The 26,400-nt window shown below is 45.9% G+C and overlaps 1 protein-coding gene across 1 annotated transcript in view; it reads left to right on the top strand.

Annotated features, from left to right (window-relative positions):
- The first annotated feature begins 7,264 nt into the window (after positions 1 to 7,264).
- The window catches only part of retreg2 (reticulophagy regulator family member 2), an 87,963-nt gene continuing 68,827 nt past the window's right edge, over positions 7,265 to 26,400 (top strand). Inside the window, exons 1-5 of the mRNA XM_043694413.2 lie at positions 7,265 to 7,908; positions 12,864 to 12,970; positions 20,838 to 20,865; positions 24,447 to 24,576; positions 24,683 to 24,767. Of these exons, the coding sequence (XP_043550348.2) occupies positions 7,265 to 7,908; positions 12,864 to 12,970; positions 20,838 to 20,865; positions 24,447 to 24,576; positions 24,683 to 24,767 (994 nt within the window). The remainder of the gene's footprint in view (positions 7,909 to 12,863; positions 12,971 to 20,837; positions 20,866 to 24,446; positions 24,577 to 24,682; positions 24,768 to 26,400) is intronic.

The following is a 26,400-nucleotide window of genomic DNA, read 5'->3' on the forward strand; positions in this document are numbered from 1 at the left end:
CCCTGCAGTTTCATTTCCCATCCTACGCATCCTAAATCTTGCCTAGTCACATCACAATTGCCTTGCCCCCAGCAATAACTCTTGCCCTGCGGTATATACCTATCCCTTTGCATCACTAGAGTAAACATAACTGAATTCTGGTCACTATTACCAAAGTGCTCACATACCTCCAATATTAACACCTGGCCAGGTTCATTACCCAGTATCAAATCCAATGTGACATTGCCCCTTGTTGGCTTGTCTATACATTGTGTTAGGAAACCATCCTGCACCCACTGGACAAAAACTGACCCATTCTAAAGTACTCGGACTATAGTATTTCCAGTCAATATTTGGAAAGTTAAAGCCCCCATAACAACTGCCCTGTCACTATCGCTCCTAACAAGAACCATCTTTGCAATCTTTCCTCTATATGTCTGGACCTATTCAGAGGCCTATGGAAAACTCCCAACAGGGTAACCTTTCCTTTCCTGTTTCTAACCTCAGCTCATACTACCTCAGGAGACGAGTCCTCAAACATCCTGTCCGTTACCGTAATACTGTCCTTGACTAACAATGCCATACCTCTCCCTCTGATACCACCTTCTGTGTTCTTACTGAAACATCTAAACCCTGAAACCTGCAACAACCATTCCTGTCCCTGCTCTATCCATGTCTTCGAAATGGCCATAACATTGAAGTCCCATGTGCCAACCTGTGCTGCAAGTTCACTCACCTTATTCTGGGTGCTCCTGGCGTTGAAGTAAGCACACTTCAAACTACCTTCCTGATTGCCGGTGAACTCTTGCGACCTTGAAATCATATTTCTGACCTCACTACTCTCAACCTCCTGGACACTGGAACTACAATTTAGGTTCCCATCCCCCTGCTGCATTAATTTAAACCCTCCCAAAGAGCATTGGCAAATTTCCCCTGCCAGGATATTGGTACCCCTCTAGTTCAAGTGTAGACCATCCTGTTTGTAGAACTCCCACCTACCTAGAACAAGCCCAAATTATCCAGATGTTTCAAACCCTCCCTCCTGAACCATGCCTGTCGCCATGTGTTCAAGTCTTCTCTCTCCACAATCCTCGCCTCGCTAGCACGTGGCGCAGGTAACGAACCAGAGTTAACAACTTTGCTTGTTCTAGCTCTATGCTTCCACCCTTCTGCCTTAAATCTCCATCCCTTTTCCTACCCATGTTAGTACCTCTGCGGACCATGACTTGGGGCTGCTCCCTCTCCCTCTCAAGGATCCTGAAAACATGATCGGAGACATCACAAACCCTGGCACCTGGGAGGCAACACACCAATCCTAAATCTCTTTTGCCCCCAAAGAACCTATCTGTCCCCCGAACTATGGAGTCCCCAATGACTAATGCTCTGTTCCTGTTCCCCCTTCCTTTCTGAGCAACAGAAACAGACCTGTAGCCCGTGGCTTACCCCTGTTAAGACATCCCCCACAACAGTATCCAAAACGGTATACTTGTTATTGAGGGGAATGGCACAGGGGTTCCATTCACTGTCTGTCAATTCCCTTTCTGTCCCCTGACAGTAACCCAACTGACTTTTTCTTGTACCTGAGGTGTGACTACCTCCCTGTAACTCCTCTCAAAAACCTCCTCTGTCTCCCAAACAATCCAAAGTTCATCCAGCTCCAGTTCCCTAATGTGGTTTTCAAGGAGCTGGAAATGGATGCACTACCCGAGATGAAGTCAGCAAGGACACTAGTGGTGACCCTTGCCTCCCACATCCTGCAGGAGGTACATTCAACTGCCCTACCCACCATTCCCATTGTTCTAAGTTCCGAAAGAGCGTGGAGAAAGATAAAGGATATAAAAAACTAGTTACTTTAGCAATCCGGTGCACAGAACCTATTTTATTGGTTAGAGGAGGTGGATGGGTGGAAGACACTACCTTAGTAGTATTTTGGCTAACACAATCACCCATAGAACATAGAGCAATGCAGCGCAGAACAGGCCCTTCGACCCTCGATGTTGCGCCGACCTGTGAACTATTCTCAGCTTGTCCCCCTACACTATCCCAAAATCATCCATGTGCTTATCTATGGATTGTTTAAATTTCCCTAATGTGGCTGAGTTGACTACATTAGCAGGTAGGGCATTCCACCCCCTTACCACTCTCTGCATAAAGAACTCACCTCTGACATCTGTCTTAAATCCATCCCCTGGGGAGAAAGTGAGGTCTGCAGATGCTGGAGATCAGAGATGAAAACGTGTTGCTGGAACAGCGCAGCAGGTCAGGCAGCATCCAGGGAACAGGATAATCGACGTTTCGGGCATAAACCCGAAGAAGGGCTTATGCTTGAAACATCGATTCTCCTGTTCCCTGGATGCTGCCTGACCTGCTGCGCTGTTCCAGCAACACATTTTCAGCTTAAATCTATCCCCCCTCAATTTGTAGTTATGCCCTCTCGTACAAGATGACGTCATCATCCTACGAAAAAGTCTTTCACTGTCTACCCTATCTAATCCTCTGATCATCTTGTATGTCTCTATCAAATTCCCCCTTAGACTTCTTCTCTCCAATGAGAACCAGCCTTTCCTCATAAGACCTTCCCTCCAGACCAGGCAACATCCTGGTAAATCTCCTCTGCACCTTTTCCAATGCTTCCACATCCTTTCTGTCATGGGGCGACCAGAACTGTACACAATATTTCAAGTGTGGCCGCACCAGCGTTTTGTATAGTTGCAGCATGATATTGCAGCTCCAGAACTCAATCCCCCTACCAATGAAACCTAACACACCATAGTCCTTGTTAACAGCACTATCCACCTGGGTGGCAACTTTCAGGGATCTATGTACATGGACTCCAAGAACCCTCTGCACATTCACACTACCAAGAACCTTTCCATTGACCCAGTACTCTGCCTTCGTGTTATTCTTCCCAAAGTGCATCACCTCACATTTAGCTGCATTGAACTCCATTTGCCACCTCTCTGCCCAATTCTGCAGTTTATCCAAGTCCCCCTGGAACCTGTAATATTCTTCCAAACTGTCCACTACTCCACCGACTTTAGTGTCGTCTGAAAATTTACTAATCCATCCACCTAAGCCTATGTCTAATTCATTGATAAAAATGACAAACAGCAGTGGTCCCAAACCAGATCCTTGTGGCACACCACTAGTAACCGGACTCCAGGCTGAATATTTTCCATCGACCACCACTCGCTGCCTTCTTCCAAAAAGCCAGTTTCTAATCCAAACTGCTAAATCACCCTCAATCCCATGCCTCTGCATTTTCTCCATCAGCCTACCATGTGGAACTTTATCAAAGACTTTACTGAAGTCCATGTATACCACGTCAACTTCCCTAACCTCATCTACATGCTTGGTCACCTTCTCAAAAAAACTCAATGAGGTTTGTGAGACACGACCTGCCCTTGACGAAACCATGTTGACTATCTGAAATCAAATTGTTGCTTGCTAGATGATTATAAATCTTATCTCTCATAATCCTTTCCAAAACCTTTCCTACAACAGGAGTAAGGCTCACTAGTCTATAATTACCTAGGTCATCTCTGCTGTCCTTCTTGAACAAATTTATTACTTCACTTAAACAGGCCCTTCGGCCCAACAAGTCCACACCGACCCGCAGAAGCGCAACCCACCCAGATCCATTCCCTTACCCTTACCCCGTCACCTAACACTAGGGGCAATTTAGCATGGCCAATTCACCTTACCTGCACATTTTTGGACTGTGGGAGGAAACCGGAGCACCCATAGGAAACCCACGCAGACATGGAGAGAATGTGCAAACTCCACACAGTCAGTCGCCTGAGGCGGGAATTGAACCCGGGTCTCTGGTGCTGTGAGGCAGCAGTGCTAACCACTGTGCCAACGTACTACCCAAACTTGGCTTGCTTTTACTTGAACATCAGAGGCTGAGGTGTCTGAAAGAAGTTAACAAAATTATAAGAGGCATGAAACTTTAAAAGAGTTCAGAAAAGATTTACAAGAATGTTGGCAGGGTTGGAGGGTTTGAGCTTTAGCGAGAGGCTGAATAGGCTGGGGCTGTTTTCTCTGGAGGGTTGGAGGCTGAGGGGTGACCTTGCAGAGGTTCATAAAGTGATGAGAGGCATGGATCGGATAAATAGGCAAGATCTTTTCCCTGGGATGGGGGAGTCCAGAACTAGAGGGCATAAATTTAGGGTGTGAGGGGAAAGATATAAAAGGGTCCTAAGGGACAACTTTTTCACGCAAAGGGTGGTGCGTGTATGGGATGAGGTGCCAGAGGAAGTGGTGGACGCTGGTACAATTAAAACATTTAAAATACACCTGCATGGGTACATGAATAGGAAGGGTTTAGAGGAATATGGGCCGAGTGCTGACAAATGGGACTAGATTAATTTATGATATCTGATCAGTATAGATAGGTTGGACTGAAGGGTCTGTTTCCGTGTTGTACATCTCTATAACTCTGTGACACTTCAAACAGCATTCCACCCAGACCCATCGGCTGCCCCATCTCTGTAAACCAGCACTTCCCGTGGCTAACCCCCCCTAACCTGCACACTGTGGGCAATTTAGCATGGCCAATCCATCTTCAGACTGTGGGAAGAAACAGAAGCACTCGGAGGAAACCCATGGGAAGAATGTGCAAATTCCACACAGTCACCCGAGACTGGAATTAAACCCCAGGTCCTTGGCACTGTGAGCCACAATGCCACCCTGGTTTGATAGGTTTGTGAATCATGATCTTCCCTTCACAAATACACTTTGACTTTGTATAATCCATTTGGTATTTTCTAAACATCCTGTTATCACATCTTTATAAATAGACTCCAGTATTTTGGTCAGACCATGTTTGGGAGGTCATGTTTTGGCTGTACAGGACATTGGTGAAGCCACTTTTACAATACTGTATATAATTCTCATTGCCCAATCTATAAGAAGGTAAAAACAAGGACTGTAGATGCTGGAAACCAGATTCTAGATTAGAGTGGTGCTAGAAAAATCACAGCAGTTCAGGCAGCATCCGAGGAGCAGGAAAATCGACGTTTCAGGCCTCTATTCCTGATGAAGGGCTTTTGCTCGAAATGTCGATTTTCTTGCTCCTCGGATGCTGCCTGAACTGCTGTGCTTTTCCAGCACCACTCTAATATAGAATATAAGAAGGATGGTGTTAAACTTGAGAGAGTTTACAGGAATATTGCCAGGACTGGAGTGTTTGAGTTATAAAGAGTGGCTGAATAGGCTCGACCTGTTTTCCCTGGAGCGTCAGAGGATGAGGGGTGACCTTACATATAATAATGAGGGGCATAGATAGGGCGAATAGTCAGAGTCTTTTCCCCAGGATAGGGGAGTCCAAAACTCGAAAGCATAGGTTTACGGTGAAAGAGTAAAGATTTAAAATGACCTTAGGGGCAACTTTTTCACACAGCGGGGAATGTGTATGTAATGAGCTGCCAGAGAAAGTGTTGGTACAATTACAACATTTATAAGGCATCTAGATGGTTAATGAATAGGAAGGGTTCAGAGCGATATGGGCAGGTGCTGGCAAATGGGACCTGATCTGATTGGATGTCTGGTCAGGCAGATGAGTTGGAGCAAAGGGTCTGTTTATATGCTGTAAGACTCTTGTTTTCTCTGTCACTAACTTTCGGAGCATAGCCCTTTCACCAGATGAAGTGAGACAGAAGCACACAGACACAGAATTTTAGGCAGAGAGATCACTTAAATGGATTATAGATTCAACTCCAAAAAGACCCCACCAGCAGGGATATATTTCCCTCCCCACCCCTTTCCGCCTCCGCAAAGACTGTTCCCTCCATGACTACCTGGTCAGGTCCACGTCCCCCTACAACCCACCCTCCCATCCTGGCACCTTCCCCTGCCACCGCAGGAACTGTAAAACCTGTGCCCACACCTCCTCCCTCACCTCCATCCAAGGCCCTAAAGGAGCCTTCCACATCCATCAAAGTTTTACCTGCACATCTACTAATATCATTTATTGCTCCCGATACAGTCTCCTCTACATTGGGGAGACTGGGCGCCTCCTAGCAGAGCGCTTTAGGGAACATCGCCGAGACACCCGCATCAATCAACCAAACCGCCCCGTGGCCCAACATTTCAACTCCCCCTCCCACTCTGCCGAGGACATGGAAGTGCTGGGCCTCCTCCACCGCCGCTCCCTCACCACCAGACGCCTGGAGGAAGAACACCTCATCTTCCGCCTCGGAACACTTCAACCCCAGGGCATCAATGTGGACTTCAACAGTTTCCTCATTTCCCCTTCCCCCACCTCACCCCAGTTCCAAACTTCCAGCTCCGCACTGTCCCCTTGACTTGTCCGGACTTGTCCTACCTGCCTATCTCCTTTTCCACCTATCCACTCCACCCTCTCCTCCCTGACCTATCACCTTCATCTCCTCCCCCACTCACCCATTGTACTCTATGCTACTTTCTCCCCACCCCCATCCTCCTCTAGCTTATCTCTCCACGCTTCAGGCTCTCTGCCTTTATTCCTGATGAAGGGCTTTTACCCGAAATGCAATTTTACTGCTCCTCGGATGCTGCCTGAATTGCTGTGCTCTTCCAGCACCACTGATCCAGAATCTGGTTTCCAGCATCTGCAGTCATTGTTTTTACCTCACTTTTTATTCAGCTGTTAACACTTTACTCACACTGCCTGACACTCTCAGTCACCTGCTGAGACTTATTTCTGACACTACACTCACTATTTGTACTATCTTTTGATCTCTCTGTACCTATGAACCCTATCTGTGTGTTTCCCTCCAGGCCCTGATGAAGGAGCAGCGCTCTGACAGCTGCTGTTTCCAATATAACCTGATGTTGTGGGATATCTGACCCTCCACATCACCACCTCCCTGTTACTGACACTAGGCTGAAGCTAAACTTCCAAAAAGATTCAGAAAACTAAGTATTAAAACTTTAACCCGCCGTTGCACAATCAAACCCAAGAACAGTACTTCCACACCCTGAAAAAAATCTAGAACATTCCACAAAGACAACGCTCGGCGGTTTGAGCCGGAATTATGGGATGGGCAAAGGGAATGGGAGGGGCCTGGTGTCAGGGGCGGGGCCTGGTGTCAGGGGCGGGGCCTGGTATCAGGGGCGGGGCCTGGTGTCAGGGGCGGGGCCTGGTTTCAGGGGCGGGGCCTGGTGTCAGGGGCAGGGCTCGTTGTCAGGGGCGGGGCTCGTTGCTATGGTTCCTCAGACCGTTCGTTAAGGACCAGCGGAAATGGGCTATGTTGATGACGTTAGTTCCGGATCCTGACACACTAACAACAAATAATACAAGATGTCGGCGGCTGAGGGTGAAATAGAAACATCCGCCCGAGAGCTACCCGGGGAACCGGAACCGGAACCGGGGTCGGGGCCTGGAGCTGGGGGTCCAGAGAAACCGGGGCCTGGAGCTGGGGGACCGGGGCCTGGAGCTGGGGGACCGGGGGGACCGGGGCCTGGAGCTGGGGGACCGGGGGGACCGGGGCCTGGAGCTGGGGGACCGGAGAAACCGGGGCCTGGAGCTGGGGGTCCAGAGAAACCGGGGCCTGGAGCTGGGGGACCGGGGGGACCGGGGGGACCGGGGCCTGGAGTTGGGGGACCGGGGGGACCGGGGCCTGGAGTTGGGGGACCGGGGGGACCGGGGCCTGGAGTTGGGGGACCGGGGAGAATGGGACTGGGAACTGGAGAGTTAGGTAGAGAGGGACCAGGGTCTTGGACAGAGGGGTCGGGCCCTGGGGTGGAGAGACCGGGGAGAGAGGGAGCGGAGGAAGCTTGGTCTCCGGCCCCGGGTGACGGTGCGGATGTGCAGCGGATTGAGGAGCGCTGGCGGCGGCTGCTGTGTCGATGTGAGCCGGCCCTGATCTACCTGCAGAGCCTGTTGGTGTGGGAGCAACCGCTGCAAAGCGGCCTGATGCTTCTCGGTCTCTCCGGCCTCTTCTGGTAAAGATCCTTTGTCACTGGATTGGGGTACTCCTCGGTAGAAATGGTTCCGAGAGGTTTGTCGGGGCCAGTATCTCTGTCTCCCATCCTGGAGACCAGTGATTATTACTCAAATGTGAAGGGGGCGGGTTTCCATCCTGCGGCCAATGATCCCCGAAAACCTGAGGGGAGGAATGCTTCTACCTTGTGGCCTGCGGCCAATTCTATACCTAAATACATATAACAAAACGTATTTGGTTATTTAGATGAGTGCTTGAAACATCATAGCATACGAGGCCACTGACCAAGTGCTGGAAAATAGCATTAGAATAGATGGATATCTGATAACCAGTCGCAACAATGGGCCAAGAGGACCATTTAGCATGGTATAAAAAGTCTATGACTCCACTCTGACCTGAGTTCTATATTGACTGTTTGTTGGAGTCTTTGTCCAAATTGGCTGCCAATTTTCTACAAAAAGTGATTTGAAGCATTTAATTGGACTGTATCTAACATGTTTTTAAACCATAAAAGGATACTAGGTTGATGGTATGCTTGTTTAAAATTTTCTTATCAAGAAAGATTGAGTAAATTGGGCATTGAAGTTTGGAAGAATGAGGGAAAGAGCACATTGGATCCCCTAAGAATCTTGTCTGTTTCGTTGTGTAGATGTGAGGAAGTTGTTTCCCTTTTGGGAGTCTAGGACCAGAGGGCATCATCTGAGTAAGGAGTTGTCCAGAGCGTAATGAATCTGTGGAATTCTTTACTGCAGGGAGCTGTTGAGTCTGGGTTGTTAAATATTATAAAATTATTCACCAGTAAGGGAATCCAGGGATATTGGGGAAAAGGCAGAATGTAGAATTGCTGATTATAGACTAGCTATGATCTCATTGAATAGCAAAGCTGTCTTGATGGACAAATGACTTGTGCTCCAATGTCATGATTTTTAAATGTCCATAGTTGTGAAAAGCATTTTATAAATTTAAGGAATTCTTTATGTTAAACAGTAGCTGAGATCCTTGGCTGTATTGATACAGGAATAGAATTTGCTTAAGCATTCATAAATCTGTTTTTTAACAGATTCCTCAAATCCCCACTGCCTACAATAGTCTGTCTGTCATCCTATGTCTCTCTTCCTGCACTCAACTTTGTATCTTTTTTAATTCTTTTGTTTTTTTTTAATTCATTTGTGGGATGTGGCATCGGTGGCTGGCCGGCATTAATTGCCCAACATACAAACTATATTGTTTTGAATTTCTATGCTTTCAATTTAGTCAATTTAGCTGAGTGACTTGCATCTTTTTGACTATTTGCTCCAAGAGCTTCTCCAGGGCAGCCCACCATGTGGAACCTTATCAAAAGCTTTAATGAAATCCATACAGACTGTCTATTGCCCTGCCCTCATCAACCCTCCTGGTCACTGCTTCAAAGAACTCCACCAAATTTGTAAGGCATGATCTCCCATGCACAAAGCTATGCTGACTACTCCCAATCAAATCCTATCTTTCCAAATGCATGTATGTCTTATCCCTCAAGATCTTCTCAAGTAACTGGAGAAAGTGAGGTCTGCAGATGCTGGAGATCAAAGTTGAAACTTTATTGCTGGAACAGCACAGCAGGTCAGGCAGCATCCAGGGAACAGGAGATTCGATGTTTCGGGCACAGGCCCTTCTTCAGGAATGAGCAGAGAGTGTTCAGCAGGAGAAGATAAAAGGTAGGGAGGAGGGACTTGGAGGAGGGGAGTTGGAAATGTGATAGGTGGAAAGAGGTCAAGGTGAGGGTGATAGGTCGGAGTAGGGTGGAGGCGGAGAGGTCAAGAAGAAGACTGCAGGTCAGGAAGGCGGTGCCGGGCTGGAAGGATCCGGCTGAGACAAGGTGGGGGGAGGGGGGATGAAGAAACTGGTGAAGTCCAAGTTCATCCCCTGCGGTTGGAGGGTTCCCAGTCGGAAGATAAGACGCTCCTCCTCCGACCGTCGGGTTGTTGTGGTTTGGCGGTGGATGAGTCCAATGACCTGCATATCCTCGGTGGAGTGGGAGGGGGAGTTGAAATGCTGTGCCACAGGTTGGTTGGGTTGGTTCGTCTGGGTGGCCCAGAGGTGCTCCCTGAATCGCTCCGCAAGTAGGCGGCCTGTCTCCCCAATATAGAGGAGGCCACACCGGCTGCAGCGGATGCAGTAGATGATGTGGGTGGAGGTGCAGGTGAATCTGTGGCGGATATGGAAGTTTCCCTTGGGGCCTTGGAGAGAAGTGAGGGGGGAGGTGTGGGCGCAAGTGTTGCACCTCCTGCGGTTGCAAGGGAAGGTGCCGGGAGTGGTGGTTGGGTCGGTGGGGGGTGTGGATCTGACAAGGGAGTCGCGGAGGGAGTGGTCTCTACGGAAAGCTGATAGGGGAGGGGAGGGAAATATATCCTTGGTGCTGGGGTCTGTTTGGAGGTGGCGGAAGTGACGGCGGATGATGCGCTGTACATGGAGATTGGTGGGGTGGTAGGTGAGGACCAGTGGGGTTCTGTCCTGGTGGCGGTTGGAGGGGCGGGGCTCAAGGGCGGAGGAGCGGGAAGTGGAGGAGATGCGGTGGAGGGCACCGTCGACCACGTCGGGGGGGAAATTGCGGTCCTTGAAGAAGGAGGCCATCTGTGTTGTACGTATTTTGAACTGGTCCTCCTGGGAGCAGATGCGGCGGAGACGAAGGAATTGGGAGAATGGGATGGCGTTTTTACAGGGGGCAGGATGGGAGGAGGTGTAGTCCAGGTAGCTGTGGGAGTCGGTAGGTTTGTAGTAGATGTCCGTGTTGATTCGGTCGCCTGAGATAGAAACAGAAAGGTCTAGGAAGGGGAGGGAGGAGTCCGAGACTGTCCAGGTGAATTTGAGGTCGGGGTGGAAGGTGTTGGTGTAGTGGATAAACTGTTCAACCTCCTCGTGGGAGCACGAGGTAGCGCCGATACAGTCATCAATGTAGCGAAGAAAAAGATGGGGGGTGGGGCCAGTGTAGTTGCGGAAGATGGATTGTTCCACATACCCTACGAAGAGGCAGGCATAGCTGGGGCCCATGCGGGTGCCCATGGCTACTCCTTTTGTTTGGAGAAAGTGGGAGGATTGGAAAGAAAAGTTGTTCAGGGTGAGGACCAGTTCGGTCAGTCGAAGGAGGGTGTCGGTGGAAGGGTACTGGGTGGTACGGCGGGAAAGGAAGAAGCGGAGTGCTTTGAGTCCTTCGTGATGGGGGATGGAGGTGTACAGGGACTGGATGTCCATGGTGAAGATGAGGCGTTGGGGACCGGGGAAGCGGAAATCCTGGAGGAGGTGGAGGGCGTGGGTGGTGTCACGAACGTAGGTGGGGAGTTCTTGGACTAATGGGGACAGGACCGTGTCGAGGTATGCCGAGATGAGTTCGGTTGGGCAGGAGCAGGCTGAGACGATGGGTCGTCCGGGGCAGTCAGGTTTGTGGATTTTGGGCAGGAGGTAGAAACGGGCGGTTCGGGGTTGTGGGACTATGAGGTTGGAGGCGGTGGATGGGAGGTCCCCTGAGGTGATGAGGTTATGGACGGTCTGGGAGATGATGGTTTGGTGGTGGGGGGTGGGGTCATGGTCAAGGGGACGGTAGGAGGAGGTATCTGCGAGCTGGCGTTTGGCCTCAGCGGTGTAAAGGTCAGTGCGCCAAACTACTACTGCGCCTCCCTTGTCAGCTGGTTTGATGGTGAGGTTGGGGTTGGAACGGAGGGAGTGGAGGGCTGCGCGTTCCGAGGGTGAGACGGTCCCCTGAGGTGATGAGGTTGTGGCACAGCATTTCAACTCCCCCTCCCACTCCATCGAGGATATGCAGGTCATTGGACTCATCCACCGCCAAACCACAACAACCCGACGGTTGGAGGAGGAGCGTCTTATCTTCCGACTGGGAACCCTCCAACCGCAGGGGATGAACTTGGACTTCACCAGTTTCTTCATCCCCCCTCCCCCCACCTTGTCTCAGCCGGATCCTTCCAGCCCGGCACCGCCTTCCTGACCTGCAGTCTTCTTCTTGACCTCTCCGCCTCCACCCTACTCCGACCTATCACCCTCACCTTGACCTCTTTCCACCTATCACATTTCCAACGCCCCTCCTCCAAGTCCCTCCTCCCTACCTTTTATCTTCTCCTGCTGAACACTCTCTGCTCATTCCTGAAGAAGGGCCTGTGCCCGAAACGTCGAATCTCCTGTTCCCTGGATGCTGCCTGACCTGCTGTGCTGTTCCAGCAATAAAGTTTCAACTTCTCAAGTAACTACCTACCAAACATTTTTTGTGCTTGGTGTGAAGAAATGTCATTCGAAGAGAATAATTCCATTGAATATTTTCAGGAGTTTAGAAGAATGAGAGGTGATCTGATAATGTGGTGTAACATGTTTGGTGGGCTTGACAGGCGAACACTGAAAAGCTAGTCTCTGACATCGAAGCTAGGAACTCTAGGATCAGGAAATAAGTTTGACTATTTCAGACTGAGATAGTGAATTCCTTCACATGCAGAGTTGCATGTCTTTTGAATTCTCTAAGAGGGAAGGCTGATGATGCTTAGTTTGTCAGTAAATTCAAGCTGCATATCAGTAAATTCTTGGAATTCAGAAGGTATGGTAACGTGGAAAAGTAGAATTGATGTAGAAGATCAACTGGGATATCTAATAGTGAACGATGATCAAGGGACCAAATACCCATTCTTATTCCTTCTATTAAACTGTGGTGTTCTCCAATGAGCAGAGAATATTCAAGGGAGTTTTGATCAATACTTTCAAGTTGACCAAACAGCTTCCTGTGCCATTTTCAAAAAATCTGTTAAATGACTGGGGTGGATGGGGCTGCAATCTGAATGAGGCGAATTTCAAACCAATTGGCAGAGTAGGTGATTTGGAAAGGGATCTCAAGCCCAGACTTTGTAGTTATGGTGCTATGAGTTGGTGTACATGTGAACTGATTCTCTGGAGTGAAGTTTCTCTTTCATTTCCCACATTCAGGTTGTTTTCCTCTACCTCACTGCGTCCAATCTTCCTGATTAGCTTGTCAGCATTGGCCATCGTATTCCTGGACCATTGGAAGAGCGAGCTGTTACCCCATGTTGCTGGTAAGTTGAGCCCTTCTCCGCACACAGTCAATGATGTACAACAATCTGGTGACCTCTCAACCCCCTGCCATTGATGACCATAGTCCCTCCTCACCAGTATTCCCTAGACACAGTGACCTGAACAGCAGACCACACACTTTGTCCCTAAATTATCCAGATATGCACAGCAGAATCATATATGGGTCTGAGCACTATGAGCTAATGTGATATTTGTGGCACAATTGCAGAAGTTCTAAGAGGTTGATCTTGACATGAGGTGCAACTTGCTACATCTTTTGTGCATTTGTTGAGTGACCAGATGAGTTTCTCGCTAGGAAGCAATAACAAGCGATGACCCCTCAACTTACTAGATTAATATTCAGCTTTCTATTTTACTAAACTCACCAAATAAGCTGGATGTCAAGGAAGTGAGGACTACAGATGCTGAAGAGTCAGGGTCGAAAAGTGTGGCACTTTAAAAGTACAACAGGTCAGGCAGCATCCGTGGAGCAGGGCAGTTGACATTTCACACATAAGCCCTTCATCAGGAAGCTACCTTTCCCCCAACCCCATCCCCACCCTCCTATTTATCTCTTTTTATAATAATATATTTTTAATAAGAAAAATAGATTTTTAAATATTACAACAAATACAAAACAATGCAATTCAAAACAGTACAAAAATAAACCCAAATAATAAAAAAATTCCCCAACCCACCCTCCTGTACAAATGTATAAACATGTATAGAGAAATATAAAATTAAAAAAAACTAAACTAGCTATTTAACTAACTAAATAAATAACAACAAACAAATAAATAGTAATAACTCAGCCCAGCCAAATAAAACACTCATACATTTACAGTTCCTCCTCCCTGGATATTGGACTCATGAAATTCTCTCAATCGTTACGGCTATATAAAAGCCCTTGTTAGTGTGGCAGATAAATCTGTGACCAGGTATTTCAAAAAGGGTTGCCATGTCTTGTAAAAATTCTCAGTTTTGTGGTGTACCATATTTGTGAGAAAATCTAGGGGAATAGGCTCCAGAATAATCTTCCGTCATCGCGACAGGCCTAGGGCGTTTTCAGATATCCAACTTAGCAAGATATTCTTCCTTGCACAGAACGTAAGAATATTGAAAAGTTTTTTTTCTTATGCGCGTCTGCAGGAAATACAATGGGTAGGCCCAAAAGGAGAGAAATAGGGTCCTTCTCCGCCCCTACACCTAAAATCCTCTCCATTGCACCCACCACAGCACTCCAATATGTTTGAAGCCTGTCACAAGACCAATGACAATGGGTAAGAGTACCTGTACAGACCTTGCACTTGGGACATGCTGAAGATATCCCTGGTTTAAATTCTGACAAACGGTCTGGGGCTAAGTGGACCCTGTGGAGAATCTTCAACTGTAAAGCATGGGTCCTATTGCAAATTGATATCTACCTTGCATTCTCCCAAATATCCTCCCATGCCTCTGAAGAAACTTCAACACCCACCTCTCTTTCCCACATCTTGCAGAGTCGATCAGACTCATCTGAGGTGGCACCCCCCAATTGGTGATATAAAGCACTGACAGAGTGTACTCTTAGCCCATAGTACTCCTCTTTCTATGTCAGATTTGTAGGAATCAGTCAAAAGTGTGGTCTTTTTTTTTTAATAAAATCCCTAACTTGAAAAAAACGAAAGAAGTCTCTATTAGGTAACTCTACTTCCGTACTAACTGATCGATGGGCATCATTACGTCTCCCTCAAATAAATCACCCATGCAAGATACACCCCCTAGCTGCCCAATGTTTAAATCCTGAATCTATCATATCTAGTTGAAAACCCGGCATAGCCACTAAAGGTGTAAACAAAGATGTTTTGCCAATATTACCTTCCCTCTGCCGAGTTGCCCTCCATGCTTTAACAGTATTGATGACCATTGGGTTATGGCAATATTCCCTAGCTGTCCTCACCTTGTCCAAAAACAGCAAACTGGTAAGAGGGCACCTTGTCTGGGAGGCTTCGATATCTAGCTATATTGAAAGAGGATCTCCACAAACCCAATCACTCACGTAGGTCAAAAGCGAGCTTAATTGGTAATTTTTAATTTCCGGTAGGTCTACTCCCCCCAGTCTGTGAGGCAACTGCAGTTTGGCTAATTTAACGAGGGGCCGTTTATGGTGCCAGATAAAGGAGCTGAACCAGCCATTCAGTCTCCTGAGTGTTTGTTTATTGAAAATCAGTATAGGGTATAGCAAACGAGGGAGAATATTCATCTTAATTTGCGCTATCCGACCCAACCACGAGACTGGAAGTGCTTCCCATCTTTGAAGATCTTGTTTAATTTTTCCAAGTAATTGAGTAAAATTGGCTTTGAACAGCCAGTCCAGAAGTGGAGTAATGAATATGCCCAAATGCGCACAACCCCCTTGTGACTACCTAAACGGGAATCTATAGTCACTCTCAAGAGCCAACTCTTTCGTACGACCACCCATAAGCATAGCTTCTGATTAGCAAAATTAATCTTATACCCTGAAAAAGCGCCAAACGGGTGAATGCATTGTATCAGGCGAGGCACTGAAACTGCTGGATTTATTAAGAAAATGAGAACATCGTCTGCATACAACGCGATCTTATGTAATTTTGACCCCACTTCTGGAGCTGATATATTGAGATCCCCACGAATGGTCTCTGCCAACGGTTCAATCACCAACGTAAAAAGTAATGGTGAAAGGGGACAGCCCTGTAGGCTGCCCCTAGAAATATTGAAATTGCTTGATCCTACCCCATTGATAATGACCACCGCAAGAGGTACACTGTAGAGAACCTTTACCCATCTTATGAAAACTTTGCTCAGACAAAACCGATCTAGAATATAGAAAAGGTACAGCCACTCAACTCGGTCAAATGCCTTCTCTGCATCTAAAGAAATCACCAATCCCTGTATTGACTGCTGTTGGCATCCTTGAATTATGTTAAGCAGCCTCCTAACATTATTGGAGGATCCACGATCCTTTATGAAGCCCATCTGATCCTCTTTTTAATAATAGAGCGTAACACAGTCTCCAGCCTTAACGCAAAAGCCTTAGAGAGGTTCTTAAAGTCCACATTTAAGAGTGAGATGGGCCTGTATGAAGCACAGTCTTCCGGGTCCTTCCTTTTTTTTTTAAGGATGTGAAATATTGGCGCCTCTCAGAGATGGTGGGACATAATCATGATTGTATGAATCATTAAATATATTCAGCATCGAGCCTGACAGTGTACTTATAAATTCCTTATAGAATTCACTGGGAAGTCCATCAGGACTGGGCGCCTTTCCACTCTGAAGCTGCCTCACAGCTTCCTGCACTTCTTGCTCTGATAATGGGGCATTGAGAAAGGACTGTTGTTCAGGAGTCACCCGGGAGCTTCAGATCTCTTAAAAAAGGATTCAATTTTGGCCTGCCCCTCCTCCAATTCTCAGACTGATATAACTTCGAGTAGAATCTCTGGAACGCCACATTAATCTTTTTAGAATCACATGTTAGGTTCCCAGACCCTTCCCTAATCGCTGTAATGGTTTGTGGGGCACTCCTCTTTTTGGCAAGGTATGCTAAGTATTTGCCTGGCTTGTCACCATGTTCGTATAACCTTTGCATTGCAAAAACCAGCTCTGTCTTTGCTGTCTGGAATTCAGTGCAGACTGCAGTGCCATAATCCTCTGTAGCTTGACCAACGAAGGTCTGTCAAAATAGGCCTTCTCGGCTGCCTTCAACTGTGCTTCAAGGAGACGTTGCTGCTCACCCTTCTGCCACTTCCTACTGGTGGAATATGAAATAACTGACCCCGTAGCATAAGCTTTGGCAGTTTCCCAGAGAACAGATAGCTATCAACCGAGCCTGTGTTGATGTTTAGGAATGCCTGAAATTCCCTGGAGAAATACTCCACAAACTTACTGTCCATGAGAATAAAGGGGTCCTTTCGCCAGTACCTTGAATCCACTGTAACATCCTTAATCTTAACCATGAGACACACTGGAGCATGATCAGGGATGGCAATATTACTGATCGTACAAGTTGCCATCAGATCCAGGGTTACCGCAGGGGTCAGAAAAAAATCAAACTTCTGTGCGGATTAGAGAAAAACGTGAAACCCCTACCTGTAGGGTGGAGACACCTCCAGACGTCCACCAACCCTAATTCCCCACACAGACCCAATAACTGTTTAGTTTGTGTAGAGGGTATCGAGGGACCTTTAGGCAACCTGTCTACTCTGGGGTCCATGAGACAGTTAAAATCTCCCCCTATAATGATATGCCGAGACTTGAGACTTATTAGTTTAGAAAAAGCATCTACCAAGAATTTAAGAGGATAAGCTGGGGGACAATAAACATTTAAAACAACATATTCTTCTCCATTTATCAAGGCTTTAAGAATTACAAACCTCCCGTATGTGTCTTTAACACATGCCAACAATTTAAATGGGAGATATTTCCTAACCAATATAGCCACTCCCCTACTTCTGGTATTAAATGATGAAAAATAAACTTGGTCAAAGCCATTCTGCTGTAATTTCAGATGTTCCTTGTCATCCAAATGTGTCTCCTATAACAAAGCAATATCCACTTTCTCCTTTCTAAGACTCAAGAGTACCTCCTTCCTCTTAATTGGTGACTGACTTCCCTTGATATTCCAGGTACACAATTTAATCAAATTATTAGCCATAATCTTCTGCAATTACATTTAAATTCCAGAGAAGAGGAACCCAAACCACAAATTGCTGAGCTTTAGTGTCGCATGGTCCACCAAATATAAAAACTACATAAACTAAAACCACTATGTTTAACAAATATACAAAATTATTAAAAATACAAAACAACAAAAACCAGAAAACAAACCAACATATAAATCGCCAACAACGCTGAGTAGGGGAACTCACTCCCTGCCTGGAGGGGGCAACTACCCATCCCGAGCTGCCTATAAGTAGGCATCTAACCATCTCAACCACCCTCACTTCTCCCAGCTGGAGCTGCATCGCAAGCACAAGCTGAAAAGAATAAACAACCCATAGAATATCAATATGAATTAAAAAAAATTCTTTTCTATAAAAAAGGGGAAATAAATACCCCATCCATCCTTTGGTATGTCCTAACTTAGAAATTTAAAATGTAAATCTTAACCACCGCCAGACATGGTTTGAACCAAATTATTATCAATAGAGGAAAAAAAAAAGTGAAAAACAAGGCTCCAACCGGATTTCTTCCATTTCTTTTACAGAATGATAAATGCATACCCAAGCAACAATATTTATACATACTACAAACACAGCCAGAAACCCTAACTACCTTACCATACATCAAAAATTTCAGAAATGACAGCCAGACTACTAAGACCCCTCGGAATCCTAGTAGCACACAAACCCACCGACACTCTCAAACAAAAACTAACAAACTTAAAAGACCCAGTACAACCCATGGACAAAACCAACGTCATCTACAAAATTCCTTGCAAGGACTGCCACAAACACTACGTAGGACAAACAGGAAGAAAATTAGCCACCAGGATACACGAACACCAGCTAGCCACAAAAAGACACTACCTTCTCTCCCTCGTAGCCCTACACACGGATGAAAAAAACCACCAGTTCGACTGGGACAACACATCTATCCTGGGACAGGCTAAGCAAAGACATACCAGAGAATTCCTAGAGGCCTGGCACTCCAGCCACAACGCCATAAACAAACACATAGACCTAGATGCCATCTATCAACCCCTCAGAAAACGAACAGAAAATGACATCACCACAACCCCAGGAACCCCATCCAGGAGAAAGATACAAATAGAAAGCAGGAGACAACAGCTTCGCTTCACTTGGAGGTCGCCACTGATGAGGTTACCTAGCTGGATAATGAAACCTACAGCTTAGCGAGCAAACCTACACCCTATACATACTACAATTGTTTAAATTAGGTTAGTTTGTCCACAAAGTCTCTTGCCTTCTCTGATGTGTCAAAGAGATGCATGGATCCATCTAAGGTGATCAGAAGCACTACCAGGTATCTCAGGGAGTACTGAATCCCAAGCTCCTTCAGTCTTCTCTTGACACAATCCTAGGATTTTCATTTCTGGATCACCGCCACTGAAAAGTCCTGAAAAAACATGATCTTACACCCCTTGTAAATTAGGGCCTTTGGATCCTTCCCCTAGAGTCTGGAAGCCTCCGTGACTCTCTCCTTACCTCAATAATGATAGAACCGCACCAGGAGAGGACGAGGGCGTTGACCCAGACTCGACCTCCACGCTGCAATCCGATGAGCCCTCTCTATCTTCAATCCTCTCATGCCAGCTTCCAAGTCAAGGAATTTCGGAAGCCAATCTCTTCAACAAATTCCGCAGGCTGCTCACCTTCCTTACCCTCAGGCAGACTGATGATCCGAATGTTTTTTCTCCTGCCCCTGTTTTCAAGATAATCCGCTTGGTCACGCAAATTGCGAACCTGCATCTTCAGGGCTTGGATCTCATCCTTGAATGAACTGGCATCAGCTTCCACCACTGTGACCCTGTGCTCCACCTCATCCGTCCTCTTCTCCAGGTCTCCCAGCAGCTGCTGCTGCCCATGCTTCTGCAGCGTGAGAGAGATTGGAGCTAGCTTTTCTTCAATCTGTTTCCCCAGCATCTCATGAGTCTTCCCGAGCTGGTTCACCAGATCCTGGAGAGTAATTGGCTCCGAGGCTGTTGCAGACCTGGCCTCGGATGCTCCTCCTACCATTTTAAGCATTTCTGGACAGTTGAAAATATGGGTAAGTCAATTTTTAGATGTTTCTTGGGACTCCACAATCTTTCCAACGCCCCAAGAAATCCCGATGACCTGGGTTGGGCGGGTTAAAGGACCATTCCGCTCCTGCTGCGATGCAAGGCTCTGCAGTGAGATCTTCTCAGATCGCCGCCATCTTTAATTCCCCCCCCCCTAATTATCTCTTAGCCTCCTTTTCCCACACACTTTCCGGATGAAGGGCTTATGCATGAAACATAGACTCTCCTACTCCTTGGGTGCTGCCTGGCCTATGCTTTTCCCGTGTCACACTTTTCTACTCTGGATGTCAAGAACACCTAATATGGATGTCAGAAAGGGTACCTCTCAACTTCAGCTTACTGCTGGCAACAAGGAACCTCTACGTTGCTCAACATCAAACAGCATCTCAATGTGATCAATGGCCATGCAGCATGAAGCATGTTTTTATAAAATCCAGCTACATTTAACTTGTAATTGTACCTTTGTATATATTCAATGCATGCAGAGTATATGTGTTTAGGCATCGGAGATGACCATGTCATTGGTCACGGATTTTACATTGTCTGATGGAACCGCTCTATTATGGTGACCCTCACATCAGATTCTAACCCTATCTTAACATGTCACTTGTTTCTTAATTGTGTCAAGCAACAGGCAAGCTGATAGATGCTGAGGATCTGGAGGAATGAGAGTGGTCATGTGAGGAGAGTGAAAATGATGCTCCCCTTGTGGATGTCAGAGCTCAGCTGCAGCAGGCACCTTGAGCCACATAGTATCTGATTGGCACCTCATTCTAGTAGCTGTGAGCTGGATGCAGAAGACCATCATAAAGTATAAACTAGATCTTGGTCATGGATTATATTGGGAGGGCAACCTGTAGCCTGTAATCATTTTGTTTTCACGACTGGTAGCTGCTTGATAACATATGTTGGGAAGTTACACTGGGCCTTGATGAGAATCCCTCTAAAAACGTACTGTTACGAGCATTTAGCCAAATGATTCAGCCCATGGTAACCACCCAGAGATCATTCTCTCTTGGCTCACTCCCTGGATTGGAGTCCCCAGTGTAACCTAGGAATTAATGTCAATGTGTGCAGAGAGTGATAGTGTTTTCCCATTTGTTTTTATACAGTTCAGCGCCTTGTGGATGAAGGTGAGAGGTAAGTTTTTTTCCATTATATTTGATGAATCTCATCACTTCTCAATGGTCAACATGACCTGCAGAGCTGGGCTGAGAGGTGGCAAATGGGGTTTAATGTGGACAAGTCTGAGGTGATTCACTTTGGTCGGAGTAACCGGAATGCAAAGTACTGGGCTAATGGTAAGATTCTTGGTTGTGTTGATGAGCAGAGAGATCTCGGTGTCCAGGTACACAGATCCTTGAAAGTTGCCACCCAGGTTGATAGGGTTGTTAAGAAGGCATACAGTGTTTTAGCTTTTATTAATAGAGGGTTCAAGTTCCAGAACCATGAGGTTATGCTACAGCTGTACAAAACTCTGGTGCGGCCGCACTTGGAGTATTGTGTACAGTTCTGGTCATCGCACTATAAGAAGGATGTGGAAGCTTTGGAAAGGGTGCAGAGGAGATTTACTAGAATGTTGCCTGATATGGAGGGAAGGTCTTACAAGGAAAGGCTGAGGGAACTAAGGCTCTTTTCGTTAGAGAGAAGGAGGTTGAGAGGTGACTTAATAGAGATATAATCAGAAGATTAGATAGGCTCTCTCTGTCCACCCTTTTTCCAAGAATGGTGACCGCAAGCATGAGGGGGCATAGCTTTAAATTGAAGGGTGATAGATATTGGACAGATGTCAGAGGTAGTTTCTTTTCTCGGAGAGTAGGAAGGGTATGGAATGCTTTACCTGCAACGGTAGTAGATTCGCCAACTTTAAGTACATTTAAGTCGTCATTGGACAAGCATATGGACGTATGTGGAATAGTGTAGGTTAGATGGGCTTCAGATTGGTGTTACAGGTCGGCGCAACATCGAGGGCTGAAGGGCCTGTACTACGCTGTAATGTTCTATGTTCTAACAAAAATCTTAAAATAAGAGAGGTCGAGGTGCCATCTTCAGCTCTGGTACTGATGCCCCCAAACTTCCGTAGGAGTGTTTGATGCTTCTTTCCTGGTGAATGCTGCATCAGCTTGTGTAACCCTGATGGTAAGGTTGAAATCATTAACCTTTGAGAAGCAGCAGAGTGATAAACTTCTCTGCAGACTGTAGGCAGAAACAGAGGCATTGACTGTCCTAGGATTGCTGAAGCTGGGAACAAACACAGCAAATACTGGAGAAATTCACAAGGTCTGCCCGCTTCTGTGCAGAGAAATGTTAATTTCCTTCTTTTCACAGATGCCACCAGACCTGTTGAGTTACTAAAGTATTGTGTTTGAAACAGGTGTTTTTTAAGCATTTGCAGTATTTTGCATTTATTTGATGTTGCTGAATTTGTTGTTATTTTTGAGACTGATCATGTAGTGTTCTGAGTAAATCTACATGCAGAGCTTCAGACAGGCTGGCCTGCAAAGGACTGATTCTGACTGCATTAGCCAGGATCTGTTGGAGACACCTTCATTCTTGTTGGACTATATGAGCTGGTGTTACAGGCATGATGGCTTATTGGTTAGCATTGCTGCCTAATAGTGCCAGGGACCAGGGTTCATTCCAGCCTTGAGCGATTGTCTGTGTGAAGTTTGCACATTCTCCCCATGTCTCTGTAGGTTTCCTCTGGGTGGTCTGCTTTCTTCCCACCGTCCAAAGATGTACAGGTTGGGTGAACTGGCCATGCTAAATTACCCATCGTGTCCAGGGATGTACAAGTTAGGTGGATTAACCATGGGAAATGTAGGGTTTGGGGGATAGAGTAGGGGCGGGGCATGGGTCTGAGTGGATACTTTTCAGACGGTCAGCGTGGACTCAAAGGGCCGAATGGCCTGCTCCCACACTTTAGGGATTCAATGAAAAGTTCCTCCTGACCAGACATGCAAATGAAACACAGAACTGCTGATGCTGGAGATCTGAAAGGAAAACAGAAATTGCTGATGAAACTCAGCAGTTCTGGTACTGAGTAGAGAGAGCAAAATTAACATTTAGAGTACGATGACACTTGAAACTTGCTGAGTTTTGCCAGCAGTTAGGGATGAGTAATAAATGCTGATCTGGACAGTGATGCTCACATCCTGTGATTTCATGAATGAATGAATGAATATAAAATTACTGAATTCCCCACTGTCAACATCCTTTGGGCAGCATTTAGTCCTGGCATCACTTGCTGAGGGAGAAACATTTATCATGGTGTCAGTGTGGGCGATGCTTTGAAATATCTAGTTTTTTAAAAAAAATTCTCAGAATGTGGGTATTGATGGCTAGCCCAGCACTCATTGCCATCCTTAATTGCCCTTGATCTGGGTGACTTCCTTGGCTATTTCAGAAGGCAATTAAGTTACCACATTTATGCAGCTCTATAGTCACATAGGTTAAATTGGATAAGGATTACAGGTTTCCTTTAGCAAAGGATGTTAGTGAAGTAGAAAGTTGACCACAAGTGACAGTTTCCTAATCAATGTTACTGAGTCCACTATTAAAATCCAAAGTTATTAATTGAGGGCGGCACGGTGGCTCAGTGGTTAGCACTGCTGCCTCATAGCACCAGGGTCCCAGGTTCGATTCCAGCCTTGGGCGACTGTCTGTGTGGAGTTTGCACATTCTCCCCGTGTCTACGTGGGTTTCCTCCGGGTGCTCCGGTTTCCTCCCACAGTCCAAAGGTGTGCAGGTCAGGTGAATTGGTCATGCTAAATTGCCCATAGTGTTAGGTGCATTAGTCAGAGGGAAATGGGACTGGGTGGGTTACTCTTTGGAGGGTCGGTGTGGACCTGTTGGGCTGAAGGGTCTGTTTCCACACTGTAGGGAATCTAATCAATTTAATTTCCACAAGCTACTGTGGTGGGATCTGAAGCTATGTCCTCAGAACCATTAGCTGGGGCTCAATTACAAAAACCGTGACATGGTCACTATGTTGCCAGTTACCCAAATTGCCCTAGGGAATTGCTACCATGAGCTACTGCATTCATGTAGTGTAGGGACACAGTGGTGTTGGGCATAGAATTGCTGGACTTTGTTGCAGTGTCAGTGCAGAAATGATGATATGGTTTAATGTCAGGCGGGACTGTAGCTTGGAGGTGGTGAGATCCTATGTATTAGCTGTCCTTGACATTACAGACGATGGTGTTTGAGGTTTGGTAGATACTGTTGAAGGAACTTTGGTGAGATTCTGCAGTGCATCTTGTTCATGGTATGCACTGCTGCAGTGAGTGTGAAGGATGTGAATGTTATAGGTGTTGAGCTGCTTTGTCCTAGATGTTGTCAAGTTTCTTGAGTGTTGTTGGATCTGCACTCATCTGGACAAGTTGGGAGTATTCTATCACGTTCCTTACTTGTAGTTGGTAGACAGGCTTTGGAGACTTGAGAGTTAATTGCAGAATTTCTAGTCTCTAACCTGGCATTAAATTCATATGGCTAGTCCAGTTCAGTTTCTGATCCATGATAATCCGTAAGGTATTGAAAGTGGGATTTCAGCACCGGTAACACCTTTGAGTGTTAAGGACCTGCCTATTAATGTCACCATTGTTAGCACTATGTTTGACTCTCATTTTAAAGACCGGGTTTAGTGAAACCATTCTGATCACAATTCCCTTCTGCAGTCTTGATTTCTGTAATCTAATTGGTTGCTTCTCTTCCGTAACCAGTGACGGAAACTCCATAAGGCCTCGTCTCCTCAGGCTGCCTGACCTTTGCCACTATCTTGCTGAAAGCTGTGTGGCCTTTAACCTCTACCTGAAGGAAGCTCTCGAGTACAAGAAACAGAACCCAGGCAAGGTAGGCACTGCACTAAGGGAAGTGGCACTCTGACAGTGTTTACTCTCTCTTCACTCTGACCTGTGAGGATTTCATTGTGGTCTTTTGACTTTTTTTTTTCCTTCAGTTCTGTCTGAAGATGTGTCTTGGATGCTCAGCATTGGCTGCAATTGGACATTATATCCCAGGAATTATGATATCCTACATCTTCAGTGAGTATGTTCATCCTGCAGGGTAAGAATGTTAGTTCATTCTAAAATTAGATGAAGTAAGAAACAAGGCATCAACCTTAGTGAGTTTTGAGAAGATTTGTAGCTCAGGTTGAGGTTTTGGATGTAGGTTTACTCGCTGAGTTGAAAGGTTCATTTCCAGACGTTTCATTATGACATCACCAACCCAAAGAAACCCAAACATATAAATAAAAAGCAGGAAGTTTCAGCAGTGCTTCGCGTGAGGTCCACTGAAGATGTTACCGAGCAAGGAAATGAACCTTTCAGCTCAGCGAGCAAACCTACATCCACAAGGCATCAACCTTTCATGTAAATATGCAGACTAGAACCTCTCTCCAGCTCCTCCCTAACAAGTGCTAAGCACATCTTTAAAACATTAGATTCAAACAATATTTTAAAATAAATGTGAGGAAAAAATGATTTTCCATGCCATATGTTGCACAAAAAAGCAGATATTCCTCTTTGACAGCCTCCAACAATCTCCATTTGCACTCATTCCTTTCTTTGTAAAGTAATCTGACAATAAATTATTTGTCTTGACTTATTATAACTTTGACGTTTCATGCTAGGATCTCTTAGACTAGCTGGGTCAATCCTTACCCTTTTTCATTCAAACGTTATCAATTGTGCATTATCTCATGGAGCAATTATCGTTCAAACATTCAGTGTGGAAATTATTCCCTAAATGCCTTTGGACAAATTTCTCCTGAAAAATTTGATAAGTAGGACCCATTATCATTGCTTTTACTAAAATTAGTGTTTCTACAATTAAAGTACTTCCAACTACCTTTTCTAAGTTTTAGTTTCCCAGGGTGAGGGGCAGCACCATATTTCATTGATAACTGCTGTCAAATATTCATCACTTCAGCCTAATGTATTTAAAAACCCTGAAGCCTGGCTTCCAAAAATAAATCCTTCTTTAACCTTATTTTTAATATGTTGTTTGTTCCACATTCTTTACTGTAGAAAATAATTAACCTTCATTAAAAAAAGATGCTCGAGATTCCCTGAGGGCTGTTCAAACATTACTGGTATCTCTTAGCTTTGACCAGCCTAATTTCAGCAACATAGACTAGGCTGAGAAATGCCAGGTCCTTGATGCAACGTTCGCATCCATAAATGCATCTAGTTTCCCTTCTACATCATTTACTCCAAGAAATGCTTCGCCATGAATTATTTCTCCCTGAAAAAAATTAGCTTTTATATCAATTGACCTCCATTCCCAAGAATATGTGATTAACAAACCTTAGGGAATTTTAACAACAAGATGTGGTGGAATTCAGTTCTGCTAGAGTCAGAGCTGTACAGCATGGAACTGGACCCTTCTGTCCAACTCGTCCATGTTGACCAGATATCCCAAATTAATCTAGTCCCATTAGCTGGTATTTGCCTCTTAAACCCTTCCTATTTCTATACCCATCCAACCGTCTTTTAAATGTTGTAATTGTACCAGTCTCTACGACTTCCCCAGATAACTCATTCCATACACGCACCACCCTCTGTGTGAAAATGTTACTCTTTAGGTCCCTTCTAATTTTTTCTCCTTTCACCTTGCCCTTTAGTTCTGGACTTCCCCACCTCAAGGAACAGACCTTGGATAATCACCCTATCAATG

This window comes from Chiloscyllium plagiosum, unplaced genomic scaffold (genome assembly GCF_037043375.1).
Source record: "Chiloscyllium plagiosum isolate Xiang-an unplaced genomic scaffold, Cpla_swu_hap1 HiC_scaffold_7, whole genome shotgun sequence".
Taxonomy (NCBI): Eukaryota; Metazoa; Chordata; class Chondrichthyes; order Orectolobiformes; family Hemiscylliidae; genus Chiloscyllium; species Chiloscyllium plagiosum.